The 27,756-nt window shown below is 38.8% G+C and overlaps 1 protein-coding gene and 1 long non-coding RNA gene across 2 annotated transcripts in view; one reads left to right on the top strand and one right to left on the bottom strand.

The window, feature by feature from the left end:
* LOC113076620 (uncharacterized) overlaps nucleotides 1–16,367 on the bottom strand; it is a 26,104-nt gene extending 9,737 nt beyond the window's left edge. Inside the window, exons 1-3 of the long non-coding RNA XR_003281212.1 lie at nucleotides 16,251–16,367; nucleotides 15,987–16,014; nucleotides 13,179–13,291 (exon numbers count right to left, since the gene is read on the bottom strand). This is a non-coding gene — a long non-coding RNA (uncharacterized LOC113076620). The remainder of the gene's footprint in view (nucleotides 1–13,178; nucleotides 13,292–15,986; nucleotides 16,015–16,250) is intronic.
* On the top strand, nucleotides 16,194–27,756 carry LOC113076617 (myosin heavy chain, fast skeletal muscle-like). Its single transcript, XM_026249308.1, has 39 exons — nucleotides 16,194–16,406; nucleotides 16,543–16,686; nucleotides 16,761–16,917; nucleotides 17,064–17,091; nucleotides 17,612–17,723; nucleotides 17,812–17,904; nucleotides 18,000–18,063; nucleotides 18,163–18,261; nucleotides 18,345–18,448; nucleotides 18,627–18,765; nucleotides 18,848–18,966; nucleotides 19,732–19,881; nucleotides 19,991–20,161; nucleotides 20,237–20,543; nucleotides 20,694–20,767; nucleotides 20,848–20,935; nucleotides 21,014–21,131; nucleotides 21,250–21,373; nucleotides 21,474–21,610; nucleotides 21,704–21,959; nucleotides 22,246–22,488; nucleotides 22,571–22,747; nucleotides 22,849–22,994; nucleotides 23,086–23,176; nucleotides 23,289–23,678; nucleotides 24,295–24,421; nucleotides 24,537–24,655; nucleotides 24,759–24,955; nucleotides 25,046–25,229; nucleotides 25,311–25,476; nucleotides 25,563–25,687; nucleotides 25,791–26,099; nucleotides 26,211–26,414; nucleotides 26,506–26,631; nucleotides 26,772–26,942; nucleotides 27,026–27,130; nucleotides 27,217–27,312; nucleotides 27,435–27,566; nucleotides 27,645–27,756. The coding sequence occupies exons 1-39, from the start codon at nucleotides 16,206–16,208 to the stop codon at nucleotides 27,660–27,662; spliced, it is 5,811 nt and encodes a 1,936-aa protein (XP_026105093.1). The 5' UTR covers nucleotides 16,194–16,205; the 3' UTR covers nucleotides 27,663–27,756.

A 27,756-nucleotide genomic window follows, 5' to 3' on the forward strand; every position in this document is an offset into this window, starting at 1 on the left:
CCGGCAGAAGTGCCCTTAGGACCCATATAAGGAAATTCCCTTCCATCTAACGTCACACAGAGCCATACTCGAAAAAAACTTTCCAAAACTTGTGACAAACCGGAAGGAGTATTTTGGGAACAAAAATATTCCTTCAAACGTACAACTTAATTTTTGAAACTTTGTCCATGTTTAGCATGGGAATCCAACTCTTTAACAGTGTAAAAAACTCAGTATGCATGAAATAGCATTTCACCCCCCCTTTAAAGAGTTCGGTTATTTTACCTCCGAGTTAGTTCTGGCTGCAGATCAAGTTTTAATAGTTGGTGATTTTACCATCCATGTTGATAATGAAAAAGATGCATTGGGATCAGCATTTATAGACACTCTGAACTCTATTGGGGTTAGACAACACGTTTCAGGACCAACTCATTGTCAAAATCATACTCTAGATTTAATACTGACACATGGAATTGATTTTGATAGGGTTGAAAATTATGCAGCCAAGTGATGATATCTCAGATCGTTATTTAGTTTTGTGCAAGCTTTATATAGCCAAAATTGTAAATTCTACGTTTTGTTACAAGTATGGTAGAACCATCACTTCTACCACAAAAGACTGCTTTTTAAGTTATCTTCCTGATGTATCCAAATTCCTTAGTATATCCAAAACCTCAGAACAACTTGATGATGTAACAGAAACTATGGACTCTCTCTTTTCTAGCATTTTAAATACAGTTGCTCCTTTACACTTAAGGAAGGTTAAGGAAACCAGTATGACACCATGGTATAATGAGCATTACTCGCACCCTAAAGAGAGCAGCCGAAAAATGGAGCGCAGCTGGACGAAAACCAAACTAGAGGTATTTCCTATTGCTTGGCGGGAAAGTAACCTATCCTACAGAAAATCATTAAAAACTGCTATATCCGATTACTTTTCTTCTCTTTTAGAAGAAAACGAACATAACCCCAGGTATTTATTCAATACAGTGGCTAAATTAACGGGGGAAAAAAGCCTCAACAAGTGTTGACATTTCCCAACATCACAGCAGTAATGACTTTATGAACTATTTTACTTCTAAAATCAATACTATTAGAGATAAAATTGCAACCATTCAGCCGTCAGCTACAGTATCACATCAGACAGTGCACTATAGACCCCCTGAGGAACAATTCCACTCATTCTCTACTATAGGAGAAGAAAAATTTTATAAACTTGTTAAATCATCTAAACCAACAACATGTATGTTAGACCCTATACCATCTAAGCTCCTAAAAGAGGTGCTTCAAGAAGTCATAGATCCTCTTCTGACTATTAATAATTCCTCATTGTCATTAGGATATGTCCCCAAAACCTTCAAACTGGCTGTTATTAAGCCTCTCATCAAAAAAAAACACAACTTGACCCCAAAGAACTAGTTAATTATAGACCAATTTTCGAATCTGCCTTTTCTTTCGGGATTTAGACCGTATCATAGTACTGGGACTGCTCTCCGATACTCAGCTCTATATTTCTTTGCGGCCTGGTGACACAGACCAATTTGAAAAACTAATGGAATGCATAGTCGATATAAAAAACTGGATGACGAGTAATTTCTTACTGCTAAATTCAGAAAAAACAGAGGTGTTAATCATAGGGCCTAAAAACTCTGCTTGTAATAACCTAGAACACTGTCTAAGACTTGATGGCTGCTCTGTCAATTCTTCGTCATCAGTTAGGAACCTAGGTGTGCTACTTGATCGCAATCTTTCCTTAGAAAGCCATGTTTCTAGCATTTATAAAACTGCATTCTTCCATCTCAAAAATATATCTAAATTATGGCCTATGCTCTCAATGTCAAATGCAGAAATGTTAATCCATGCATTCATGACCTCAAGGTTAGATTATTGTAATGCTTTATTGGGTGGTTTTTCTGCATGCTTAGAAAACAAACTCCAGCTAGTCCAAAATGCAGCAGCAAGAGTTCTTACTAAAACCAGGAAGTATGACCATATTAGCCCGGTCCTGTCAACACTGCACTGGCTCCTTATCAAACATCGTATAGATTTTAAAGGTCCCGTTTTACGCGCTTTTTTGAAGCTTTGATTGTGTTTACAATGTGCAATATAACATGTGTTCATGTTTCGCGTGTAAAAAAACACAGTATTTTTCACACTATTCACTTATCTGTATACTGCTGTTTTCACTGTCACAAAAACAGGCTGATGACTTCCTTGTTCTATGAAGCCTCTCCTTCAGAAATACGTGACGAGTTCTGATTGGGCCAGTGGTACCTGTGTTGTGATTCGTCAGCAGTTGAGAGCAGGCTGCCCTCCTGGAAACGCGATTGGGCTAGAACACACGTGCTGGAGATGTATTTATAGTCACAGGAGCGTTTTTACTGACGAGATGCGCATGAAAACCGCATTCGTTTTTTTGCACAGCCCTAACATCTAGTTAACAAAGCTAAACAGCGTTGCCCTTTGTGTAATAAGTTACAGAAACTGTTAAACGCACCAACTTAAATAATAAAATACACTTACACTTACAAATACACTTTGTGCATTATAATTTTCGGGAACCGAGTTAAACATAAATTGTAACCATTAATCTCAAAGTACAGCGTTCCTGGGAAGCCCAAACAAAGATGATTGGACTCAGAGATGAAAAAAACAGCGTTTCAACAACATGGCGACAAACACAAACAGCTCTTCCTTCTTCTCAGTCGGAGCGCAACAAGGCCACGCCCCCTGTTTGTGAATTCATGTGGGCGGTGGTTAGTCAAAAAAACTGTTTTAGTGACGTTATTACTGCAGGAACTAGAGGGCTGTAGTCCAAACGGGTCGTTTTTTGTAGGTGAATTCTGTTAAATAAAATATTTCGTTTGGCATTGAACTTTGAGCTTTAGAATTTTACAGATATTATTTATACTATAACAACAACATTACACACTAACTAAAGTTTAAAACATGGAATCACAAAGAAGGGGACCTTTTTTTTTTTGCGTAATACTGTTTTTATTGCATTTTCTTAAACACTTACACAACAATGTACATGTCTGTAACATCACATATAATGTACAAAAACATAACAAAAAAAAGACAAACAAATAAACACCGGGGCTCATAATACTTGAAAAATGCAATAGCACAAACCAACATTGGATAAAGTATGTACTTTGGAAGACAGAGTTAACAGTACACTGCAATCAATAATAGCCACAGATAAGATAAATAAAATAAAATAGGACTAGTGCAAATTAAAATGTATTTTCAAATGAATATAATACCTAATCAAGCATTTTGTTCCTCCTCTATTATATTGTTTATATCCCCTTGCTCAATAAATAATGAAAAGGGACTCCAAATCCTCTTAAATTGGTCTTCTTTATCCTTAAGAATATATGTTATCTTTTCCACTGCAATGCATGAAGATATTTCTCTTAACCGTTGATTTATAGTAGGCCTTTCTATCTTTTTCCAATAAATGGCAATTAACCGTTTAGCATGTAGAATACACATATCTATCGATATTTGAGTGTCCTTTTTATTTTTCCAGTTATCTGGATGAATACCAATAATGAAAAGCTCAGGATCCAGTGGCAATCTCACTGAGACTATATGCCATATCATATTATTAATTTCTTTCCAAAACTCTTTTACTTGATCACATTCCCACATACAATGAATCAACGTGCCTTTTGCACTGTTACATTTAAAACAAGTATCTGGTATGTTGCTATAAATTTTATTTAGTTTTACAGGAGTTATATAAGTATGCATAAGCCAATTGTACTGTAACAGTTTTAGTCTGCTGTTTACTGTCTGAGTTTGAGCTTTTGTACATGTTTGCTACCATTTTTTCTTATCTATCTTTAATCCAAGGTCTTGTTCCCACATGGCTAATCTGGAAGTAGATGACTCCTGAGAGGCTAACAATAACATGTTGTATAAACAAGATATGTGTCCTCCTCCAAGGCTTGGTTTAGATACACATTTTTCTAGATTAGTTAGCTCTGGCTCAGCAAGTCCTTGTCCCCGGGCAGTACGTATAAAATTCCTAATTTGCAAATATTTATAATAATGTTTTTTAGGGATTTTGAACTTATCAGTAATATCAGTAAATGACATTAGAACGCCATCTTTGTATAGATCTTTAACTTTGCACACACCATTCTGAGCCCAGAGTCGAAAGCCTAAATCCTTTCGACCAGGTATAAAATTATCATTCCCCCATATTGGGCTAAAAACAGATAGAGACTCTTTTTCCTTTAGATGAATTCGTACTGTCCCCCAGACATTAATCATGTTCAGTACTATTGGATTAAATGATATTGCACTCAAATTTTTCTGTAGAATTTTTATATTGGCTGAATAAAGATAAAGGTTAAAAGGAATCTTCGATTTCACAAATAAATTTTCTATTTCTAGCCATTTAGGAGGAGCACTTGCCGAAAAATGAAACATTATCGCTCTTAACTGGGATGCCCAATAGTATGCTTGAATATTTGGGAGTTTCAATCCTCCCCTATCATATGGTAGGTAAAGCAAAGATGTCCGGACTCTTTGGTGTTTATTATTCCAAATAAACTGGATAAACATTCTTCATAGAATGGTGAAAAATGAGGTAGTTGGGGGCAAAGGGATATTTTTGAAATAGTAAATTATTTTGGGTAGTGTATTCATTTTTAATATATTAATGCGACCGATTAATGAGATTGGTAAACCTGACCATCTATCTACAGACTTAGTAATTGAATTTGTTAGTGCATTGTAGTTCAAGTAGGTTATTTTTTCTATATCTGCCACAATCTGGAGTCCCAAGTATGTAAATGAATCTGTAACATTAAGATTGGAAGTTAAGTATGATAATTTTGACTTTTCCTCTTGATTGAGAAATAAAATAGAGGATTTAGACTGTTTTGTCTTATAGCCAGAAAATTTCCCGAATCTTTTTATGAGATTGAGTAAAGCTGGAATAGATTGGCTGAGCTCAGTAAGAAATAATAAAACATCATCTGCATATAGGGATATGCAGTGTGTTATTGATGTATATAGGTCAATCTGTTGTTCCATATATTCAATAAACTTTGAATTTCCTAGCCACTTTGGATGTAATCTCCAATTTGGTGGGTCACTTCTTAAATTGGCATCCATGTATATCAGAGATATGGAAGCATGATCTGATAGTACCATACTATCATACCAACAGTCCTGAATCTTCGACAGGAGAGGTGCTGATATAAGAAAATAGTCAATTCTTGAGTGAGTCTTGTGCGTACTTGAGTAACATGAAAATTGGATATCTGTGGGCTTTTGGTTTCTCCATATATCAATTAAATTTAAGTCATTTATAAAAGATTTTAGTACTTTTCTTGTTTGATTGTGTGACTGATCGACTCCAGAAGATCGATCTTTACCCGGATCTAGGGTGCAATTAAAGTCACCTCCCATTATATAATGACCCTGAAGTGAGGAAATAGTTAAGAATAGGTTAGTAAAGAATGCTGCATTATCTATATTGGGACCGTATACGCTAATTAAGTTTAGTGTTTCTGACAAAAGGGTTCCCTTTATAATGACATACCTCCCCATAGTATTGTGTTTTACCTCAGACACCTGAAATGGTATAGATTTATGAATCAGGATAATTACCCCTCGTGCTTGGCTACTATAAGATCCAGAAAAAACTTGTCCAGGCCATCTCCTTCTAACCCTTATTATATCTTCAGATCTTAGATGTGTTTCTTGAAGGAACACAATTTTGCACTGCAATTGTTTGAGTCGGAGCATGACCTGCTTGAGTTTTGTAATACTGTTAAGTCCCCTACAGTTCCAGGATGTAATTTTAAGCTTTACTTCTCTAGACATTGTTATTAATTATGTATGCAATGCACCCTTTTCTTCTATTTAACACTTGAATGTCTCCAAAATACACCAAAATGAACAGATTCGTAAAATTATAGACCAAAAATAAAAAGCAGCCCCTAGTTGAACAATTAGACATAAAAAAGAAGAAAAAAAATACGAATTAAACTAAATGAACACATTTCCCAGGTCTTTTCGACCACCCTTATTCCCTAAATGTAACTTCACTAGAAACAACACGAGTCCACCGACTCTCTCTTCCCGAGGAACCGTATTCCTTATGTCAAATTGCGCCATCACTTCCGTAAAAAGTCAGTAAAAAATAAAATAAAATACACAAATAAATACATTAAATTACAGGATGGGGGGCAAAATACAAATTTCCCCACACAGGTCGGTGAACATTGTCCAATTACGTTTGCACTCTTTCAGTCTCAAACCCACGCCCATGCAAAAATTAAATAAATAAATGAATGGTCGACTAATAGTAATAATAAAAATGATCAAAACAAGTGTATAAAGTGGGCATTATCAAAGTCTAAAGTCTCTGGCATTATATTTTTAATCCAGTTTATTACATCAGTGACTCACCCTATTTTTATTGAACTCTACTCTGGTGGATTGTCCAAAAAGGTTTCAACTTCTCCAGGGTTCTCAAAAGTATATAATGTTCCATTGAAAGACACCTGTAGCCGTGAGGGGAAGAGGAATCTGTAATCCAAACCTTTTGCTCTAAGCTTTTTCTTGACCTCGTTGTAGCGTTGGCGTTTCTTGCTGACCTCGGCTGAAAAATCAGGAAAGAGCATCACTCGCTTGCCTTTGTACAGAGCCTCTTTTTTTTCTCTGGCCGCATTCAATACCCGGACTTTGTCTTTGTAATTGAGGAACTTCATTATTAATGCCCTCGGCGGTGCTTTGTCGTCTGATCTGACACTTGCGATTCTGTGAGCTCGTTCAATGATCAGCGGAGAGCGAAGAGGTTCCATCCCCAGTGCGTCAGGAAGCCAATTTTCCAGAAAGCCACACGCGTCCCTGCCTTCAGCTTTCTCCAGCAGCCCCACCAACCGTAAGTTGGAACGCGATTTTCCAGATCTTCTGTTTTAGCAGACAGCGACTTTATTTTGTCTTCCAACGTTTTAGCTGTAGATTGTAGCTTGTTAACGTTGTCCTCGGTCTGAGATATTCTCTCCTCTGCTTCTATCAGTCTAGCGGAGCAGTCACCTATTTGATTCTTAACGTCCGTCAAGATGGTTAACACCGATTCAAATTTAGCAGAAAACTCAGATTTTAATGAGATGATTGCTTGAAAAATATTATCCAAGTTAGCGGGATTACTTTCGGGATTACTGCGTCTGCAGACTCGGCCTCCGAACTTTGTGTAACACCCGCTAACTTCACCTCCTCGTGGTCTTCGGAGGCGGAAAGCCCTTCATCTGATTTAGACGTTTTTCCTCCTTTATTTTTCGACAGTTTAGGTGCCATATTTGTTAAGAATATATGAAATATCAGTAAATACTTTCTATTAGTAATGCAAGAGCGATTATTGATGAAATTAGATGAAAGTGGAAGCGACGCAAGATAACGTTACCGCTTATCTCCACACCATAACCGGAGGTCTAGAAGGGGACCTTTAAAATATTGCTTATTACTTTTAAAGCCCTGAATGGTTTAGCATAATCCTCTACATCCGCTACGTTCTCAAAACTCAGGCAATTTGATAGTACCTAGAATATCAAAATCAACTGCAGGCGGCAGATCCTTTTCCTATTTGGCGCCTAAACTCTGGAATAACCTATCTAACATTGTTCGGGAGGCAGACACACTCTTGCAGTTTAAATCTAGATTAAAGACCCATCTCTTTAACCTGGTTTACACATAACATACTAATATGCTTTTAATATCCAAATCAGTTAAAGGAATTTTAGGCTGCATTAACTAGGTAAACCGGAACCAGGAACACTTCCCATAACACCCTATGTACCTTCTACATCATTAGAAGAATGGCATCTACGCTAATATTAGTCTGTTTCTCTCTTATTCCGAGGTCACCGTAGCCACCAGATCCAGTCTGTGTCCAGATCAGAGGGTCACTACAGTCACCCCGGATCCAGTACGTATCCAGACCAAATGGTGGATCGGCACCTAGAAAGGACCTAAAAAACCTAGAAAAAGGATCTAGAAAAGACCATCCCTGAAAAACAGCGGAGACCAGGACATCTATATACAGATCCCCTGTAAAGACCTGGTCTCAGAGGACCAACAGGACAAGACCACAGGAAACAGATGATTCTTCTGCACAATCTGACTTTGCTGCAGTCTGGAATTGAACTACTGGTTTCGTCTGGTCAGAGGAGAACTGACCCCCAACTGAGCCTGGTTTCTCCCAAGGTTTTTTTCTCCGTTCTGTCACCGATGGAGTTTCGGTTCCTTGCCGCTGTCGCCTCTGGCTTGCTTAGGTGGGGTCACTTCATCTACAGCGATATCATTGACTTGATGGCAAATAAATGCACAGACACTATTTAAACTGGACAGAGATGACATCACTGAATTCAGTGATGAACTGCCTTTAAATGTCATTTGCATTATTGACACACTGTTTTCCTAATGAATGTTGTTCAGTTGCTTTGACACAATGTATTTTGTTTAAAGCGCTATATAAATAAAAGTGACTTGTATTATTTACATTTTGTGATAAAATGGCATAATTTAAAAAGTGATAAAAAATATATACATTTTTGGAATTCGAAAATGTCCAAGGCATTGACAGAGCATGTAACAAACGCAGACTGTCCTCCAATAAAAAACAACCCTATAGGACATTTGTGCAAGCACCTTATTATGACCTATATTTACGTTTAAAAGTTTAGTAAAATAATGACAGTGTCATGTTGTGTCCGCCGTCATGAAATGACGCATGTCTGTAATTACCAATCAAAATTTGTGTTTATTTAAATTAGTGGTGGGCCGTTATTGGCATTAATGTGCTGCGTTAACATGAGACTCTTATTGGGCGATTAAAAAATATATTTTTGTTAATCTATTCTCAAAATTGGATTGGGAGCTGGGTCTATACTACACGAGCTATGATGACTTTCACATTTGATATTTTAGCGCGGATGTATACCTAGACGTATCTTTAGGGGGCGAGAACAAGTCTTTAAACCTGTGTGTATCAGGGGGCAGGGTTTCATATTTTATTGAAGCAACCCTGGGAACCGCCATTGGCTAGCGGACCCCCACCTGCTGTTAGCATTCCATTGACTCCCATTCATTTTGGCGTCACTTCGAAAGCAAATAACTTTACATCTGAGGCGTTTAAAGACTCCATTTGTCCTTTAATCATTTCTAAAGATACACGAAAATGTATAAAAGGCCCCAATTACCTTGTATCTTACATTGTGGCCCCGTAGAAGCAGTTTTTGTATTTGTAAAAAAAAAGGCTAACGATTGCGTCATAACCTGTCGCACAGTAGAGAAATTACCATATGGACAGGAGGAGAAGCTCGCAGGCAATCTTTTACTGTCTATGAGGCAATCAGGGGGACGTGGAGGCATAAAGTCAAGGGAGAAGCCCATAGAGAGTCCATAAAAGCAATGGGACAAAATTATTCAACAACGTCTGGAAGATGCGGTGGGTGATTCAGATTTCTCTTCTCACAGCAGTTAGAAGACTTATAGGCTGCTCATGTGACATTTACGTCATCAAGTTCAGTTTGAATCTGCGCAGTACGCTCGACCCACAGGAAGTGCATGCTTCTAATTGACTTCACACATTGAATTCAATGGGGTCGCTGTGTCCATTTCTTTTACGGTCTATGGTGTGTATGCCTACTGTAAAATTACCATATCAAAGGTGACGTGCTAACATGGATGCAGTGAAGATGCGGCCGGGTTTTTTTTTTAAAGAAGCTTCCCAATGGAAACCTCGACAAGACTCACGCCTGTTTCACACATACTCTGTCTGCAGTGCGTATGCAGTCCTTGTGCATTACGTATGCGGTTCAGAAGCAGCATGGACTCGTACTCATTGTGCTTTCACACAGGACATGTTTGCAGTCCGCTACTCGGTACGAATGATCGCTGCACTACTGTGCACTACTGTGATCTCTGGGTTTTGCACTTTTTGGGTGAAATCTGTGTGTTACGCATCAGCACTGATTAGTTTGTGGGCGTCTCCGTTAATTGTCATCAGCAACAGCTGTCACTCATTTCTCATCCCTATATAATGGCTTGTCTAGCGTCTTGTGTTCGTTTCATGTTTGTAACCCGTGGCTTGCTTTCTTGTGCGTTTCTGCGTTGGATGTCCGTGTCCGTGCACTCTACGCAACAACCATCAAGCAACACCACTTACCTTCGGCTCTCTTCCCCGCAGTTACTGTGTCACCCTCTCCTGCTGCCAACTCACCTCCGCCTTCCGGATTCATCATTCCTCACCATCTTGGACTGTGCATTCCTCCCAGCGTTATTTGTGTCTCAGTTTTGTATTGTCTCATTATTCTCATTAAATATCATTAACATCGCACTTGTTTCCTGCCACTCCTTACACAGTCGTTACAACGCACCGCTCCTGGAATACACTGACGAACCGCAACCGCATGAACGCTGGAATCCGTTTACATGGGTGCATAAAAGAATACAAAACGCATACGCACTGCAGACGGAGTATGTGTGAAATAGGCTAAGGTTGTTTGCACCTTGTGCAATGTGGAACTAGTTTACAGCTTTCCCAAGCAGTTTGTGATGCATTTTGGAAACAGGAGATGAGCCCCTGGTCTAATGCACCACCTGGCTTGAGAAACCCGTTTTCAAAAACTTAATGTTACTTTTAGTCATTATTTTATTTGGGTAGCACACATATTCTGAATGCCTTCGGCAGAATTCAAATAAGCCATTTTAATCTAGATTAATTCCAAGAATACAGTGAGATTAATCTAGATAAAAAAATGCCAACCACTAATTTAAATGCAATTTGTGGACTTTTAACATGGTTCAACCCAATCTCATGGCAGTTTGGACATATTTTACTAGATTGCTATTTCATTAGAATTCATACGAATGACCACACCTAAACCCTCCACTAAACCTACCCTAAATCATGCAAAATCACGATTTACAGTGCATATACATTTTATGAGTATGTGGGTTCTCTGGGATTGAACCGATGATCACATGATTGCATATTATCGCATAACGAGATGCTCTAAGAATGGAGGTATACAAAACCCAAATTATAGTACAGACAAAAGAGTCCTGTTGCCGATAGGCAAATTGTAGTATATGCTCTGATGGGTCATATTTCAGGGATTTGGCCAAACGACCTATACAGGCATATTGGTTGGAGGACATGTTGCACAAATGTCATATTCATTCCTGATTATATCCATTTAATCCATGCACTTAAATTGAACTTTGACAGAGCTATCTGCATGTTTGGTAAATTGACTGTTACATTAATCATCATGATGGATCGTTGATGGAAAAAAAAAATCTATAAGTGACATCAGTAACTGCAGCTGTTAGATTGAAGACACTCACAGTTCATTTGTACAGAATACTTAATATTAGTTACTACATAATGTTTTCATTGTCATTGTTTTCATGTTAGTTCACATTACATTAACTCAGGGCTTTTCAATCATTTCAGGCACGTGCGCTCCAGACAAGTTGGTCTAATTTCACTCACGTCCTCCACCCCAAGCACCCACCCCTATTACTGTATTCAGACCGAATTTCTTTAACATTAACATAAACCCAAAATATCCATTAAAACTACAGACCTTATTTATGTGAGAGCTTTGAATGATTTCTTTCTTTTGTTCTTTTTGATTAACATTATCAACATAAGAAATGCACGGATCTCAGGGAACTGAGACTGCTTTGTTTGTGGGCTTCAGTTGTGTGCACAGTGAGCACAGAAACTATGTAATGTTATTACAGCATGTGAGTGCCTCATTGAGATGTCTTACCCTTAAATGGCTTAAAATTACTTTAGTGTTTAAACTGATAAGACTTAAAACATGTGAGAATGATAAAACATTCTTGAGGAAGCAGCACTGGCCCGATTGTTCAGACAGTTTTGGGGGCTAAGATGACACATAATGAGGCTGAAGTCTAAAAAGGGTTTCAGACTGCCCCTGGTGCAGTGTGTGTAACTGTAATGAAACAAATATATAACCTGATAATAAATATATTACCTGATTCAATTTGATGGCTGAGCCTGTTTCTGATAACACTCAAAGATACTCAAAGCCAACTCTGCTCTAACTGTCAAATGATTAACAGACTAATAGACTACTCAGATTGCCCCCTAGTGGATGGCTAAAGATGTGCTGGCTTGTAAAGTCAAAGTCACCTTTATTTATATAGCGCTTTAAACAAAATACATTGCGTCAAAGCAACTGAACAACATTCATTAGGAAAACAGTGTGTCAATAATGCAAAATGATAGTTAAAGGCAGTTCATCATTGAATTCAGTGATGTCATCTCTGTTCAGTTAAATAGTGTCTGTGCAATAATTTGCAATCAAGTCAACGATATCGCTGTAGATGAATTGTATTCATAAATAGGCTACTGGAGGTTATGCCTCTGAATTGACAGATGTTTGTGGCATGCCCCACAGGTTGAAACCCCCTGCATTAACTAAAGCTCTTTTTAACTAGTGCATTTAAAAAAAATGCTATTTAAAATTTTTGATTAATAAGTGTTCAGTGTTAGTTTTTGTTAAATAACATAGATAACCAACCTTTAAAAAAATTGGAAAGCGTTTCCCACAAAACATAAATGATTAAATCATTACTCAATATTCAAATTTTAGCTAAAATTTCATTTCATTTCACAATATCAGGTTGTTACCAAAGAAATAAACTGCCAATCTGGTTGGCTACCAGCCCTCCCAAAAGCACTCAAATGCATTATCATTTTCCAGTGAGTCCTCCCAAAATTTTTTATAAATAACAAATACCTAATTCTCAAATTCAATCAAAAAAAAAAAGATAAATACCTAATTCTCAAATTCCATAAAAAACTAAATAGTAAATATAAATTTAGACTGAACTGGGCAGAATATAGTCTGTACCTGCTGCCAGTAACAAATGCTTAAATCACAAGACCCTATCTATCCCTCAAAGATGGACAAATAATCCTGAATTTAAAAAAAAAGATGCATTCTCATGACATGAATTAGCAACACTATATTCAGGCTTCAACCACACCGCTTGTGTCTAAAGATTTAACTCTTGCTTGTGAATTGTCCTACGTAAAGCATTTAACAACAAAGCATCCAAATGGCCAGACAATGTCTGCAAAAATAATTACACATGCTAAAAATCATAAATTTTTAAAGAAACGTTACCTGGCAAGTTCAGTTGAATTCCACTATTGAATGTCAGCAACAGGAAAGTTGAACAATCAATGCATGAACAGCATGCCTGTGTACCCGTTGCTGAAGTTGCTGAATAAAAGCACCTGATAAATGAAAAAATAATGATAAATGCTAATGTAAAATTTTCCTTTATAGTTACCAAATAAATGAATGACCAATAATTAAAGACAAATTGAATCAATAGCTTCCTACAATATTCTTTTAAATAAGGTTCAGAGACAGGGTGGATTAAAGCGAATGACCATCTGATATCAAAGCTTACAACCTGACACCACAATAACTTGTGTGACCTATGCTGACAAATGGAAAAGCCCTGATGGCATAGCTGACCGACCAGCTATATTTGTGTAAAGTCCTAATATGTCCTCCCTTAGGAAAGAGATGCCTTAGAATTTTATTGTCCACATGTTCCCATCTTATAAGGTGTCAACACCTTAGAATTTATTCCACAGCCTCATGCCATCTTCTCAAATGGTCTAGGAAAGATGGTTGGACACATTGCATTGTCCTTGAAAGGCAAAGAGAAAGGACAAGGGCATGGTCCAAAGTCAGGCACATGACACACAATCCTAAAGACCCATTTAGTAATCAGGGGAACGTTCATGCATTACTGCTCAAAAACATCACACAAGACTCACTGATCATGCATTTAGTCATCCAATAATCATAAATGCATTTAACTGCGGCACTGATATATGTGGTAAACTACGCTATAAATGCAGTATCGCTAGATCAAAACATGGAGGATGACTTGTAGCATTGTTATATATTGTCATACTGTCCTGGCATTATAGACCTAGAAGTATGACTCTCTGTAAAGCTACTTTGAAACCATGCGTATTGTGAAAGCGCAATAAACTCTGATTGACTGTAATATGTCTCTGATTCTGAGATCAACAAAATTGACAAATTAACAGACAGCTGAAGCCCAACAAACTAGCACAACCATTAAAACAGTACACAACACACGCACACAAAAAAGAAAAACCTGCAAATGAGCCAAGTCAGGAGAAGAAAAATGAAATGCATGTCTAAAAGCAAAGCTTTTATTTGGCATTAAGTCCAAACAAGAGCCAGACGAAATCAAACGCTTTAATGTGTTTAATTTCTACATGTCTTATAGTGTATTAGGATGCAAGCAACATTACAAAGATCACTTAAGGAATATTAAAATCTTTGTAAAGCATTACATGTAACTGTGTTATGGTATTAATTTGGAATATGACCTGACAATGTGCTAATTTCAGGAAACATATCTCATGTTATAATATAATATTTTCATAGTTTTGTCTTTACAGCAATGCAACATTATTCTGCCGGATCGTGGCTGGCCTTCAGCATAAGTGTCAAAGACATGAATGACAACTGCTGTGCCCAGATTTGCTGCTTTGTCACACGAAAAGCTTCCAAGGCCTCTAGGAACAGTATCCCAGTGACATTTGAGAGCTTCTCCACAGCTAAACTGGGCTCTAATCTAGTGCCAAGGCACTTGAAGAAGATTGTGCTCAACATAAGACCCAAACAATGTCTGAACTCCAGTAACTGATACCGTCACATAACAACCCTTTCTCAAGGTTAAGGCGCTTGATCATGCCCATAAATACATCAAGTATAATTTTTAATTACAGCATTGGTGGTTTATTTTCAAAATATTAATTTAATTCATCAAGGTGTCAGTTCACCTCATCTTACCGAAGCTTTCACTGTCATTATCTCAACCCATTATCTCTTCTACAAGATGTTCTCTAACAGTATTTACCATAAACTAAACTATACTAAACTAAACCTAATTAAGACTGGGCAGTTAATTACAATATTATATATAAGATATCTGTGGTCAGTGTCATGATATTGATGAACATAAGATGGAGCTCAGAATACATGACCAAATACAGTGAGTGCATTCTGCTGAGTGAACATTATTCTGCCTATATAAGACGATGCTTCAGGCTACTTTAAGGACTGACTGGAACTCAAAGGTGGGTGAGTTGCTCATCTCCTTCTACTATTAACCTAATATAATCATTTTAACATAGCTAACCCTGACACATGGCAGTTAGTTAGCATATTTAAGATTTTACATTATGGACTGTATATTAAACATGATTTTGAAACTTATCTGACTGAATTACTGGGAGTAAGCACATATTTGCTGCATGAGATTGACAAATTGTTTTGCCCTTCTCTTAGCATCTCCTACCTCAAGATACATCAGACACATTCTCTCTGGAAACGACAGCAGTTATTACATTGTGATTACACAGATATTCTCATTATTAACTAGTTGCTCATTAGCTGTTTATTAGTACTTATGTTTATTTATCCTACCAAATACTTAAATTTAATACCTACTTTACTAACTAGTAATCGGCAGCAAATTAGGAGTTTACTGAGGCAAAAGTCATAGTTAACTGTTTGTTAATAGTGAGAACTGGACCTTAAAATAAAGTGTAACCAAGCAAACATTTGGTTGAATATAGTACGAAATTGTATTAAAATGCATATCAACATATCAAGTCGATCAAAAGTTTCCATCAAAGTTGTCCTCAAACCCAAAATGTCTTCTTGTCTTAGGACAACTTTGATGAACTTCTTTGATCCACTTCAAAAGTTGACTACTGTATATATTTGATGGTTAATGAGTGAAGCTAGAAACAATCATGTGGAGCAGCATCTTTACACACTTGTTTATTATTTAAAGAAAATCTCACTGGGTTTAGAAGCATGCTAGAAAACTATTGAATATAAAAGCAAGCTGAATAAATTCTCAAGACTTACCAATTAGCTTTCCAATCTTCAATCATAACTGTAAGAGAAACACAACTGAAATTATATATTTGGAATAAAATTACAACTCATGAAATGTCTTTTGCATTATCGACAAACTATTTTACTTAAATTTCTTCACTACAATGAATGTGAAATTACTCTATAGAACAAGAGTGTACGACCCTCAGTACATTCCCTGCTTTTCATTTGTTACAGTAAACTGCAATCATGGGAGATGGTGAAATGGAGTGTTTCGGCCCGGCGGCCATTTACCTCCGGAAGCCAGAAAGAGAGAGAATCGAGGCTCAGAACACCCCCTTTGATGCCAAAACAGCATTTTTTGTGGTAGAGCCAGATGAGATGTACCTGAAGGGTACTCTTGTTAGTAAAGAGGGTGGCAAAGCTACCGTCAAAACTCTGTGTGGGAAAGTAAGTACAATTAGAAAATGTATCAATCTTATGCAAATCAATTTTAGATAATGCTACAGACTTTAAAACTAGATGTCACATGAATCAAACAATGTCATATTTAGTAATTGCCTTGCCCATGCTGAAACCTTTTTAGACACTCACGGTAAAAGAAGCTGAAATCTTCCCCATGAATCCTCCCAAGTTTGACAAAATTGAGGACATGGCCATGATGACCCACCTCAATGAGCCTGCTGTGCTGTATAACCTCAAAGAGCGTTACGCAGCATGGATGATCTATGTAAGTCTAAGTAAATCTTGTTTTATTCCTAGGATAGAATGGAAGCATTGTAAAATTATCCATCTCTGTTTTAGACCTACTCTGGCTTGTTTTGCGTCACTGTCAATCCCTACAAGTGGCTGCCGGTGTACGACTCAGTTGTTGTGTCTGGATACAGAGGCAAAAAGAGGATTGAAGCCCCACCTCACATCTTCTCCATCTCTGACAACGCCTACCAGTTCATGCTCACTGGTAAGTGGGGATATACATTTTCATTCCAATTTGCAAAACAATAAGGAAAAAATAAGATTATTTTAGAAGAATGCTTATTTTGTGCAAACCTCAGTCTGCCTTAATTTCGCCTGACATTTAAAATGAAAAAAATTATCTTGTTTCAGACAGGGAGAATCAGTCTATCCTGATTACGTAAGTAGAATATGATAACTAAAAATTTTGAACAATAAGATTAATGAGTGAATATCATTGCATGCAATTAAGAATATCATTACACTGCTTGTTCTAGGGTTTTTGTAGAAAGCAAAACTCTGAAATGTAAAAGTGAAGGCTGTTTAATCAACTGAGAGAAAGCGGTTTAACACCTTGCTTTTCTACTGTAAAGCGTGGGTTACATGGACATCTAAATACATAAGCATTGTTCTAATTGGCATGTACTACAAAAAAATGAAAACCAAGGTAACAGAGAGGTGGGGAGGGAGCGGATTACTGGTGGTGTTGCATGTTTACTAGGGTAAGACAACAGCACTAAAACAATGCATGTAGATGTGAATGCAGGTTTCATGTTTTCAGCAGAAGAATGTGTGCATGTGAATGTAGTACCTGACAATTATGGTTTTTAAAGAAGCACGTACACAAAAACTAATTTCCCAAGAAGTAATTTTGAATATACTGAAAAATGTTCTTTTCCATCTTTAACACATACACTCAGTGGAGAATCTGGTGCAGGAAAGACTGTCAACACCAAACGTGTAATCCAGTACTTTGCAACAATCGCTGTGTCTGGAGCAAAGAAGGTAGAACCTGTCCCTGGCAAAATGCAGGTAACTAAACAAAACAATCAAATATCCCTAACCCTAAGTACAGTAACAGAAATATTCTACATGATGAAATTACTTAAATACTCACCAGGGGTCACTAGAGGACCAAATCATTGCAGCCAACCCTCTGCTGGAAGCTTATGGTAATGCCAAGACTGTAAGGAATGACAACTCTTCTCGTTTTGTAAGTTGCTGAGGTCAGAAGTGCATTATACAAATTCAGTTAGCATTACAAATCTGGGAAATTTTAAACTGTTCTAATTATTTCCATCTTTGAAGGGTAAATTCATCAGGATTCACTTTGCGACCACTGGAAAACTGGCCTCAGCTGATATTGAAACTTGTGAGACATCATTGTTTTAAGCCAAATATTTAGATGAAAGGTGGATTCATCAGTTGAACTCAAAAATGAGTTTTTTTTTATTCTTTTTTTTTTTTACAGATCTGCTGGAAAAGTCGAGAGTGACATTCCAGCTGTCAGCTGAGAGGAGTTATCACATCTTCTACCAGCTCATGACTGGACACAAGCCAGAGCTGCTCGGTGAGAAATCTACAGGATTGTGTGTTTCAGTTATTTCCTAGTTTGAGATCACTGTTAACATGCTGCACATCAACTCTTTATAGAGGCCTTGCTCATCACCACCAACCCTTATGACTATCCAATGATCAGCCAGGGGGAAATCACTGTCAAGAGCATCAATGATGTGGAGGAGTTCATTGCTACAGATGTATGTGGACAGCTCTGTTTCTATTAGTAGTAGTAGAGGTATTTTCAGATTACAAGCAATGTATCTGGTATGAAATCAAAAAGAAGAACAATAGCATGAACTGGTGTAAATACTGCATGCATGAAATATAAACTGCATATTAATGCATTATGTTTTATTTGGTCTGTGTAAAAAAAAGACTGCCATTGACATTCTGGGCTTCAGTGCTGATGAGAAAATCAGCATCTACAAGCTGACAGGTGCTGTGATGCATCATGGGAACATGAAGTTCAAACAGAAGCAGAGAGAGGAGCAAGCTGAACCTGACGGCACTGAGGGTAAATGTTCTATCAGCACATATTTATATTTAAACATTCCCTTTGTTAGTGACAATAATTTCCAAAAAACGTTCTTCCTTAGTGGCTGATAAAATCGCTTACCTTATGGGGCTCAACTCCGCTGATATGCTGAAAGCTCTGTGCTACCCCAGAGTGAAGGTCGGGAATGAGATGGTGACCAAAGGCCAGACAGTGCCACAGGTGATAAGATAAGATTTTAAGACTTTATTGTCCTGAAGTAAAATTTTCTTGGACCCATACAGTACATTATCTGCTGTTTAAATACAAGTAATCTATACATACATATAGTACATAGACAGGCTGTCACATACACACATGCACACACATAACCTACAGTACATACATACAAACACAGACTACTGCCCCATCAACCAACCAATTACACCTTGTCCATCATACAACACACCTTTAAAAATGTGAAATAAATACATGGACAGGTTAAGGACATAATTGGGGTTTGAGGTAATTTTTGGGCCTGTCTGAGGATTGTTTTGTTAAGAGAAAGAAGAGAAGACAACACTTTCTGGTTAACATCACAGACTCGCCATACTGAAAGCATCTCGTTGTTGGAGTTTGAATCTTATTCCTGAGTGACCATACATTACTCAGGATCATGGGTAGCAGTGGCGGTCAATTTCCTCTTTTCTGTAGCCATTGTCATTCACCTACTCTCCGGCCTCTTCTCCGCAGTCACTGCCAACATGAAACATTAATGCTCCCAGCACGTTTTTAATGGCCGATCAGGAAAGATCTGCTGCATCTCTGCAGTAGTGCAGAGCACCATTCTCAAATGAGCTAGTGGCCACCTTTTCACATTTGCCAACAAAAGTAGTCCCAAGATATAGGCTGCTGTCCAGTCTACATCCAGTAAACATTCAGAAGAGAAATTCATCCTTCAGAAAGTAAAAGTCTAACATCACTTATGCGGACCTCTGAATTTCTCAGGTGAACAATGCAGTCTCAGCTCTTTGCAAGTCTGTCTATGAGAAAATGTTCCTGTGGATGGTCGTCCGTATCAATGAGATGCTGGATACAAAGCAGCCCAGACAGTTTTTCATTGGTGTGCTGGACATCGCTGGATTTGAGATCTTTGATGTGAGCATCAGTTTTTAATTAATGATAAATTATTATAAGATATCAAGAATAGGAATCAAGATATGAAAGATCAGTCAGCAGTAAGAACTTGCTTCTGTATGATTATCAGTTCAACAGCTTGGAGCAGCTTTGCATCAACTTCACAAATGAAAAACTGCAACAGTTCTTTAACCACCACATGTTTGTTCTGGAGCAAGAGGAGTACAAGAAAGAAGGCATTGAATGGGAGTTCATTGACTTTGGAATGGACTTGGCTGCCTGCATTGAGCTTATTGAAAAGGTAAGAGGATATTATGTAAATTAAATTTACTATTCACACCGTGACTGTACATGAGAGTGAACGTTTCTTCAACAGCCAATGGGCATCTTCTCCATCCTTGAAGAGGAGTGCATGTTCCCCAAGGCAACAGACACAAGCTTCAAAAACAAGCTGCATGATCAACATCTGGGCAAAAGTTCAGCCTTCCAGAAGCCCAAGCCTGCCAAAGGTAAGGCCGAGGCCCACTTCTCTCTGGTGCACTACGCCGGCACTGTGGACTACAACATTGTTGGCTGGCTGGACAAGAACAAGGATCCACTGAACGACTCTGTCGTGCAACTTTACCAAAAGTCATCGATGAAACTGCTGGCCTTCCTGTATGCTGCGCATGCAGGTGCTGAAGGTATGAACATCTGCATTTTCTGAAATTCTTTGTGCTTTAATTATGTGCAAGACATAACGACATAGTGATTTACTGAAGAGGTTAATGGAAAGCAACATGACATCAATAATAACAAATCATTACTTATTAAAACGTATTAAAATAAAACAGCTGAAGGAGGCGGAGGTGGAAAGAAAGGCAAGAAGAAGGGTGGTTCCTTCCAAACTGTGTCTGCACTTTTCAGGGTAAACATGATTCTCTCTTTTAATGAAAGATGTAAACATCACCATTAAAAACTGTACTAGCCTCATAAAAATTTCCACAGGAGAACTTGGGTAAGCTGATGACTAACCTGAGGAGTACTCACCCTCACTTTGTGCGCTGCTTGATTCCAAATGAGTCAAAGACTCCAGGTAAGCTTGATCCCCAAAAACTGAAATCCATCACAATTTTGAAAATATGTCTGGAACCTTAAAAAAATTGCATTGCAGGTCTGATGGAGAACTTCCTGGTTATCCACCAGCTCAGGTGTAATGGTGTGCTGGAGGGTATCAGAATCTGCAGGAAGGGTTTCCCCAGCAGAATTCTATATGGTGACTTCAAGCAGAGGTAAAAGACTTTTTGCAACTTCCTAACTGGAGATGATGTACCATCTAATTTTTTATTATCTTATAAATACGTTTTTGTGGCTTTACGAGAACATGACACTTGCCTGAATGTCCTGTAGATACAAAGTATTAAATGCTAGTGTCATCCCTGAGGGACAGTTCATTGACAACAAAAAGGCTTCAGAGAAACTCTTGGGCTCTATTGATGTTGACCACACCCAATACAAGTTTGGACACACAAAAGTGAGTTACTCAACAAGTGACTAAGCTTAACTTTACATAGAATGGCTTCTATAACATATCAATAAATATCATATATTTGTAAATTATTATATCTATACAGGTGTTTTTTAAAGCTGGTCTGTTGGGAACTCTTGAGGAGATGAGAGATGACAAACTAGCAACGCTGGTTACCATGACTCAAGCTGTTTGTCGTGGCTTCCTCATGAGGAGAGAGTTTGTAAAAATGATGGAGAGGAGGTGAGTGAAATTGGCATTATTTGATTTGCAAGGAAAACAATACAATTATGGGTTTTGGTAAAAAAAAAAAAAAAACTAATTTCCTTCACACAGAGAGTCTATTTTTGCAATCCAATACAACATCCGCTCATTCATGAATGTCAAACATTGGCCATGGATGAAGCTCTACTTCAAGATCAAGCCTCTTCTGAAGAGTGCAGAGACTGAGAAAGAAATGGCAGCCATGAAGGAGAACTTTGAGAAGATGAAAGAAGATTTAACAAAAGCATTAGCTAAGAAGAAGGAGCTTGAGGAGAAAATGGTGTCACTTCTTCAAGAGAAAAATGACCTTCAACTCCAAGTAGCATCTGTGAGTATTTACATTTACATTTATTCATTTAGCTGACGCTTTTATCCAAAGCGACTTACAATTCCTATATATGTTAGAGGTCGCACGCCTCTGGAGCAACTAGGGGTTAAGTGTCTTGCTCAGGGACACATTGGTGTCTCACAGTGGATTCGAACCCAGGTCTCCCACACCACAGACGTGTGTCTTATCCACTGTGCTAACACCACCATTTCCGCTCTTACTGATTCTAATATGAATCCTACAGATATGAACATAAGTCATTAACTTCATCCATGTCAATGAACAGGAATCTGAAAACCTCTCTGATGCTGAGGAGAGATGTGAAGGTCTCATCAAAAGCAAGATCCAGCTTGAGGCCAAACTCAAAGAGACAACCGAGAGACTGGAGGATGAGGAGGAAATCAATGCTGAACTGACTGCCAAGAAGAGGAAACTGGAGGATGAATGCTCAGAACTAAAGAAAGACATAGATGACCTGGAGCTCACCTTGGCAAAAGTGGAGAAGGAGAAACATGCTACAGAAAATAAGGTCAATATTCTTGTCAAATTTTGTTTACACATCTGTGTTCAGGCTCCTGAGAATGAAACCAATAACCAATGATTCCATCTAGGTGAAAAACCTGACAGAGGAGATGGCCTCTCAGGATGAGAGCATTGCCAAGCTGACCAAAGAGAAGAAAGCCCTCCAAGAGGCACACCAGCAGACTCTTGATGACCTTCAGGCAGAGGAAGACAAAGTCAACACTCTGACTAAAGCTAAGACAAAGCTTGAGCAGCAAGTAGACGATGTAAGATGTTTGGCATGAGAATGAGACCATCAATCAATGGGAATCATTGAGAAATTAATACTGTTGTTAATATTTTATTGCTCTGGTTTCTGTAACAATAGCTTGAGGGCTCACTGGAACAAGAAAAGAAGCTCCGTATGGACCTTGAGAGAGCCAAGAGAAAGCTTGAGGGTGATCTGAAACTGGCCCAGGAGTCCATAATGGACCTGGAGAATGACAAACAGCAATCAGATGAGAAGATCAAAAAGTGAGTGGACATCAGATGTTAGAAGTTTACAAAACTGTACAAAATAACTATCCTGAACATTAAAAAAACAACAATACTGCATTAAAAACAGGAAAGACTTTGAGATAAGTCAGCTTCTCAGCAAGATTGAGGATGAACAGTCTTTGGGAGCACAGCTTCAGAAGAAGATCAAAGAGCTTCAGGTAATGCTAAACCTAACATTTTCTATGTAAAATTGTGATGTACGTAGATGCATAGCTGTGAAAACCCGCATGACCAAAATCACTGGATCAATGATTTTGCATTATTATTTAGGCCCGTATCGAGGAGCTGGAAGAAGAAATAGAGGCAGAGCGAGCTGCTCGTGCTAAAGTGGAGAAGCAGAGAGCTGATCTCTCCAGGGAACTTGAAGAGATCAGCGAGAGGCTTGAGGAAGCTGGTGGTGCTACTGCTGCCCAGATTGAGATGAACAAGAAGCGTGAAGCTGAATTCCAGAAGTTGCGTCGTGATCTGGAGGAGTCCACCTTGCAGCATGAAGCTACAGCTGCAGCTCTCCGAAAGAAACAGGCAGACAGTGTAGCTGAACTCGGAGAACAGATCGACAACCTCCAGCGGGTCAAGCAGAAGCTGGAGAAGGAGAAGAGTGAATACAAGATGGAGATTGATGACTTGACAAGCAACATGGAGGCTGTGGCTAAAGCAAAGGTACAATCTTGAAAAAAAATCTTAAACAGAATGTTCAATTGTAGTTTCAAAAAACTACTAGTGCCATAGCCATATCAACCCCAAGCAGGGTTTAGCTTGGTTAGTACCTGGATGGTATAGTTGCTGTTGGAAGAGGTGTTAGTGAAGCCAGCAGGGGGTGCTCAACCTATGGTCTGTGTGGGTCCTAATGCCCCAGTATAGTAACGGAGACACTATACTGTAAAAAGCACCAGCCTTCAAATGAGAGGTTAAACTGAATTCCTGACTCTCTGGTCATTAAAAATACCATGGCACTTTTCATTATGAGTAGGGTTTTATGCCCGGTGTCCTGGATAAATGTAGCTGGTGTTTGGTAGTTAGCGCACTAGCGCCGTTGTACTGTGGTTGTCATCGCCTCATCCAGGTGGATGCTGCACACTGGTGGTGGTTGAGGAGAGATCCCCCATATAATTATAAAGCACTATGGGTGTACAACAATACACAAAGCAATATAAAATGCCTCATTCATTCATATTTTAACTTTAGCACTACTTCTTACTTAGAAGCATGTAATATGAATAATTAATAGTAGAATCGCAATGAGTTCAAGAATGTTGATATTTCTTAAATGATATAGGCAAACCTTGAAAAGATATGCCGTACATTAGAAGACCAAGGAAGTGAGCTAAAAACGAAGAATGATGAGCTTGTCCGCCAACTTAATGACATAAATGCCCAGAAGGCAAGGCTCCAAACTGAAAATGGTATGTAAATACTAAATATACACAAGCTGTGCAAAAAAGGGAATGAAAAACCCAGTAATGACATCGTACAACTCTTCAGTTACTCTTTAATAAATTATAAATTGTCTCATACTAGGTGAATTTGGCCGTCAACTGGAAGAGAAAGAAGCTCTTGTTTCTCAACTGACAAGAGGCAAACAGGCTTACACTCAGCAGATTGAGGAACTCAAAAGACATATTGAGGAAGAAGTTAAGGTGTGTTAAGGATTGCCTTATCAAGTACTATATAGAGCTAATAATATAGATGTATACAACAGGAATGAAAATATTTTTCTTTTACTGTTTATCTGAATTGAAGGCCAAGAATGCTCTGGCCCATGCGGTTCAGTCTGCCCGTCATGACTGCGACTTGCTCAGAGAGCAGTATGAGGAGGAGCAAGAGGCCAAAGCTGAACTCCAGCGGGGAATGTCTAAGGCCAACAGTGAGGTGGCTCAATGGAGAACCAAATATGAGACTGATGCCATCCAGCGGACTGAGGAGCTTGAGGAATCCAAGTAAATAGCAAAGAAAATTTTTTTTTGGCAACCTATATTTTATATCAAAAACATGAATAAGATTTTATAACTTCATACAACTTTCTTCAGGAAAAAGCTTGCCCAGCGTCTGCAGGATGCTGAAGAATCCATTGAAGCGGTGAACTCCAAGTGTGCCTCTTTGGAAAAGACCAAACAGAGACTGCAGGGTGAAGTAGAGGACCTCATGATTGATGTTGAGAGAGCAAATGCATTGGCTGCCAACCTTGACAAGAAACAGAGAAACTTTGACAAAGTGAGAAGGATGTAAATGATCTTCAAATCCAAAGCTTGCGCCATGGACTTGGATAATTTACAATGATTTCATTTTTTCCAGGTCCTAGCAGAGTGGAAGCAGAAGTATGAGGAAAGCCAGGCTGAACTAGAAGGTGCTCAGAAAGAAGCTCGCTCCCTCAGCACTGAGCTTTTCAAAATGAAGAACTCCTATGAGGAAGCTCTTGACCACCTCGAGACCCTGAAGAGGGAGAACAAGAATCTGCAACGTAAATAACATTTTTGTTCAAAAATAATTTTTAAACGTTGCATTAAAGTAGCAAGTTTGACATTTACACTTTTAAAAACCCTTTAGAGGAGATTTCTGACCTCACTGAGCAGCTTGGAGAGACTGGAAAGAGCATTCATGAGTTGGAGAAAGCCAAGAAGACAGTGGAGTCTGAGAAAACAGAGATCCAGGCTGCGCTTGAAGAGGCTGAAGTACTGTTGCTTAAAATTGTCATATCAATTAATTTCTTAACAAGGCATTTCATCATTTTCCTGTGAGCTTGATACAATTCTTATTTTAACTTCTATCCATCAGGGCACCCTGGAGCATGAAGAGTCCAAGATACTTCGTGTACAGCTGGAGCTGAACCAGGTGAAGAGTGAGATTGACAGGAAGCTTGCTGAGAAGGATGAGGAGATGGAACAGATCAAGAGGAACAGCCAAAGAGTGATTGATTCCATGCAGAGCACTCTGGACTCTGAGATCAGGAGCAGAAATGATGCCCTGAGAGTCAAAAAGAAGATGGAGGGAGATCTGAATGAGATGGAGGTCCAGCTGAGTCATGCCAACCGCCAGGCTGCTGAGGCCCAGAAACAGCTCAGGAATGTCCAAGGACAACTCAAGGTATAGTTCTGTAGAATGAGGAACTGCAACATATATAACATGTTTAATAATATGATACACAAATTAAACTAAACATGACATGCAACTAACAAAGAAAGAAAATTTCCACAGGATGCCCAACTGCACCTTGATGAAGCTGTCAGAGGACAGGAGGACATGAAGGAGCAGGTGGCCATGGTGGAGCGCAGGAATAACCTGATGCAAGCAGAGATTGAGGAGCTGAGAGCTGGCCTGGAGCAAACAGAGAGAGGCCGCAAAGTGGCAGAGCAGGAGCTGGTGGATGCCAGCGAGCGTGTGGGACTGCTGCATTCACAAGTACAGAAAAACTATACTTGAAGCACATTCAGGTTACATGATAACAGAGTTTTAGTTAAATGTACACTAACTACCTCCTTTAATCCCACAGAATACAAGTCTTATTAACACCAAGAAGAAGCTTGAGGCTGATCTGGTCCAGGTTCAAGGTGAGGTGGATGATACAGTCCAGGAGGCCAGAAATGCAGAAGAGAAAGCCAAGAAGGCCATCACTGATGTGAGCGCTTACATTCTGTTGCTCTGCTTTAAATTAAAAAGTTTTTTTTATGATTTAGCTACATATGATGCCATGGGAAACTTCATGGATGGCATTTCAGTCTATATTGGCTAGTTCTTTTGAATTGTTTTTTATTTCAGGCTGCCATGATGGCTGAGGAGCTGAAGAAGGAGCAGGACACCAGTGCTCACCTGGAGAGGATGAAGAAGAACATGGAGGTGACTGTCAAAGACCTGCAGCACCGTCTGGATGAAGCTGAGAGTCTGGCCATGAAGGGTGGAAAGAAACAGCTCCAGAAACTGGAGTCCAGGGTAAATTACAAGCTGAACACAGTCTTAGATGAACTGGCTATGGTAGAGATTTGACAGGTGACATCAATCTCTCTCTACTGAAGGTGCGTGAGTTGGAGGCTGAAGTTGAAGCTGAACAGAGACGTGGTGCAGATGCTGTGAAAGGAGTGCGCAAATATGAAAGGAGAGTGAAGGAGCTCACCTACCAGGTAAAACTACACAGGATTTAGAAACTTACATTTCATTATAATTTACATAGGTAAACTAAGACCATCAACAATACTTTTACCCAAAGACTGAGGAAGACAAGAAGAACGTGATCCGACTCCAGGATCTGGTAGACAAGCTGCAGCTGAAAGTGAAGGCCTACAAGCGCCAGGCTGAAGAAGCTGTAAGTCTATGTCACATGTCTTAAGTGTGAGGTTTTGATATTCTATATTCAATAGACAATACATTCAGTGCCATGAGTGCAATGCTCTGAAAGGGGTTGGTTATCTGGTGTCATCCTTACAGGAGGAGCAGGCCAACACTCACCTGTCCAGGTACAGGAAGGTGCAGCATGAGCTGGAGGAGGCTCAGGAGCGCGCTGACATCGCTGAGTCCCAGGTCAACAAGCTGAGAGCCAAGAGCCGTGATGCTGGGAAGGTATTGTAAAGCTGTTGAGGTGGGGGGGGTCATCATATACATTGCATTTAACTTAATTTTTCTTTTCTGTTACTAAAGAGCAAGGATGAAGAATGAAGATGACACATCACACCAAATCTACAAGCAAGCATATAATATGACTTACTTGTGCTGTGTCTTAAATGTTCATTAAATATATTTTCTCAAGGCA

This window comes from Carassius auratus, unplaced genomic scaffold, assembly GCF_003368295.1.
Source record: "Carassius auratus strain Wakin unplaced genomic scaffold, ASM336829v1 scaf_tig00020840, whole genome shotgun sequence".
NCBI classification, from domain to species: Eukaryota; Metazoa; Chordata; class Actinopteri; order Cypriniformes; family Cyprinidae; genus Carassius; species Carassius auratus.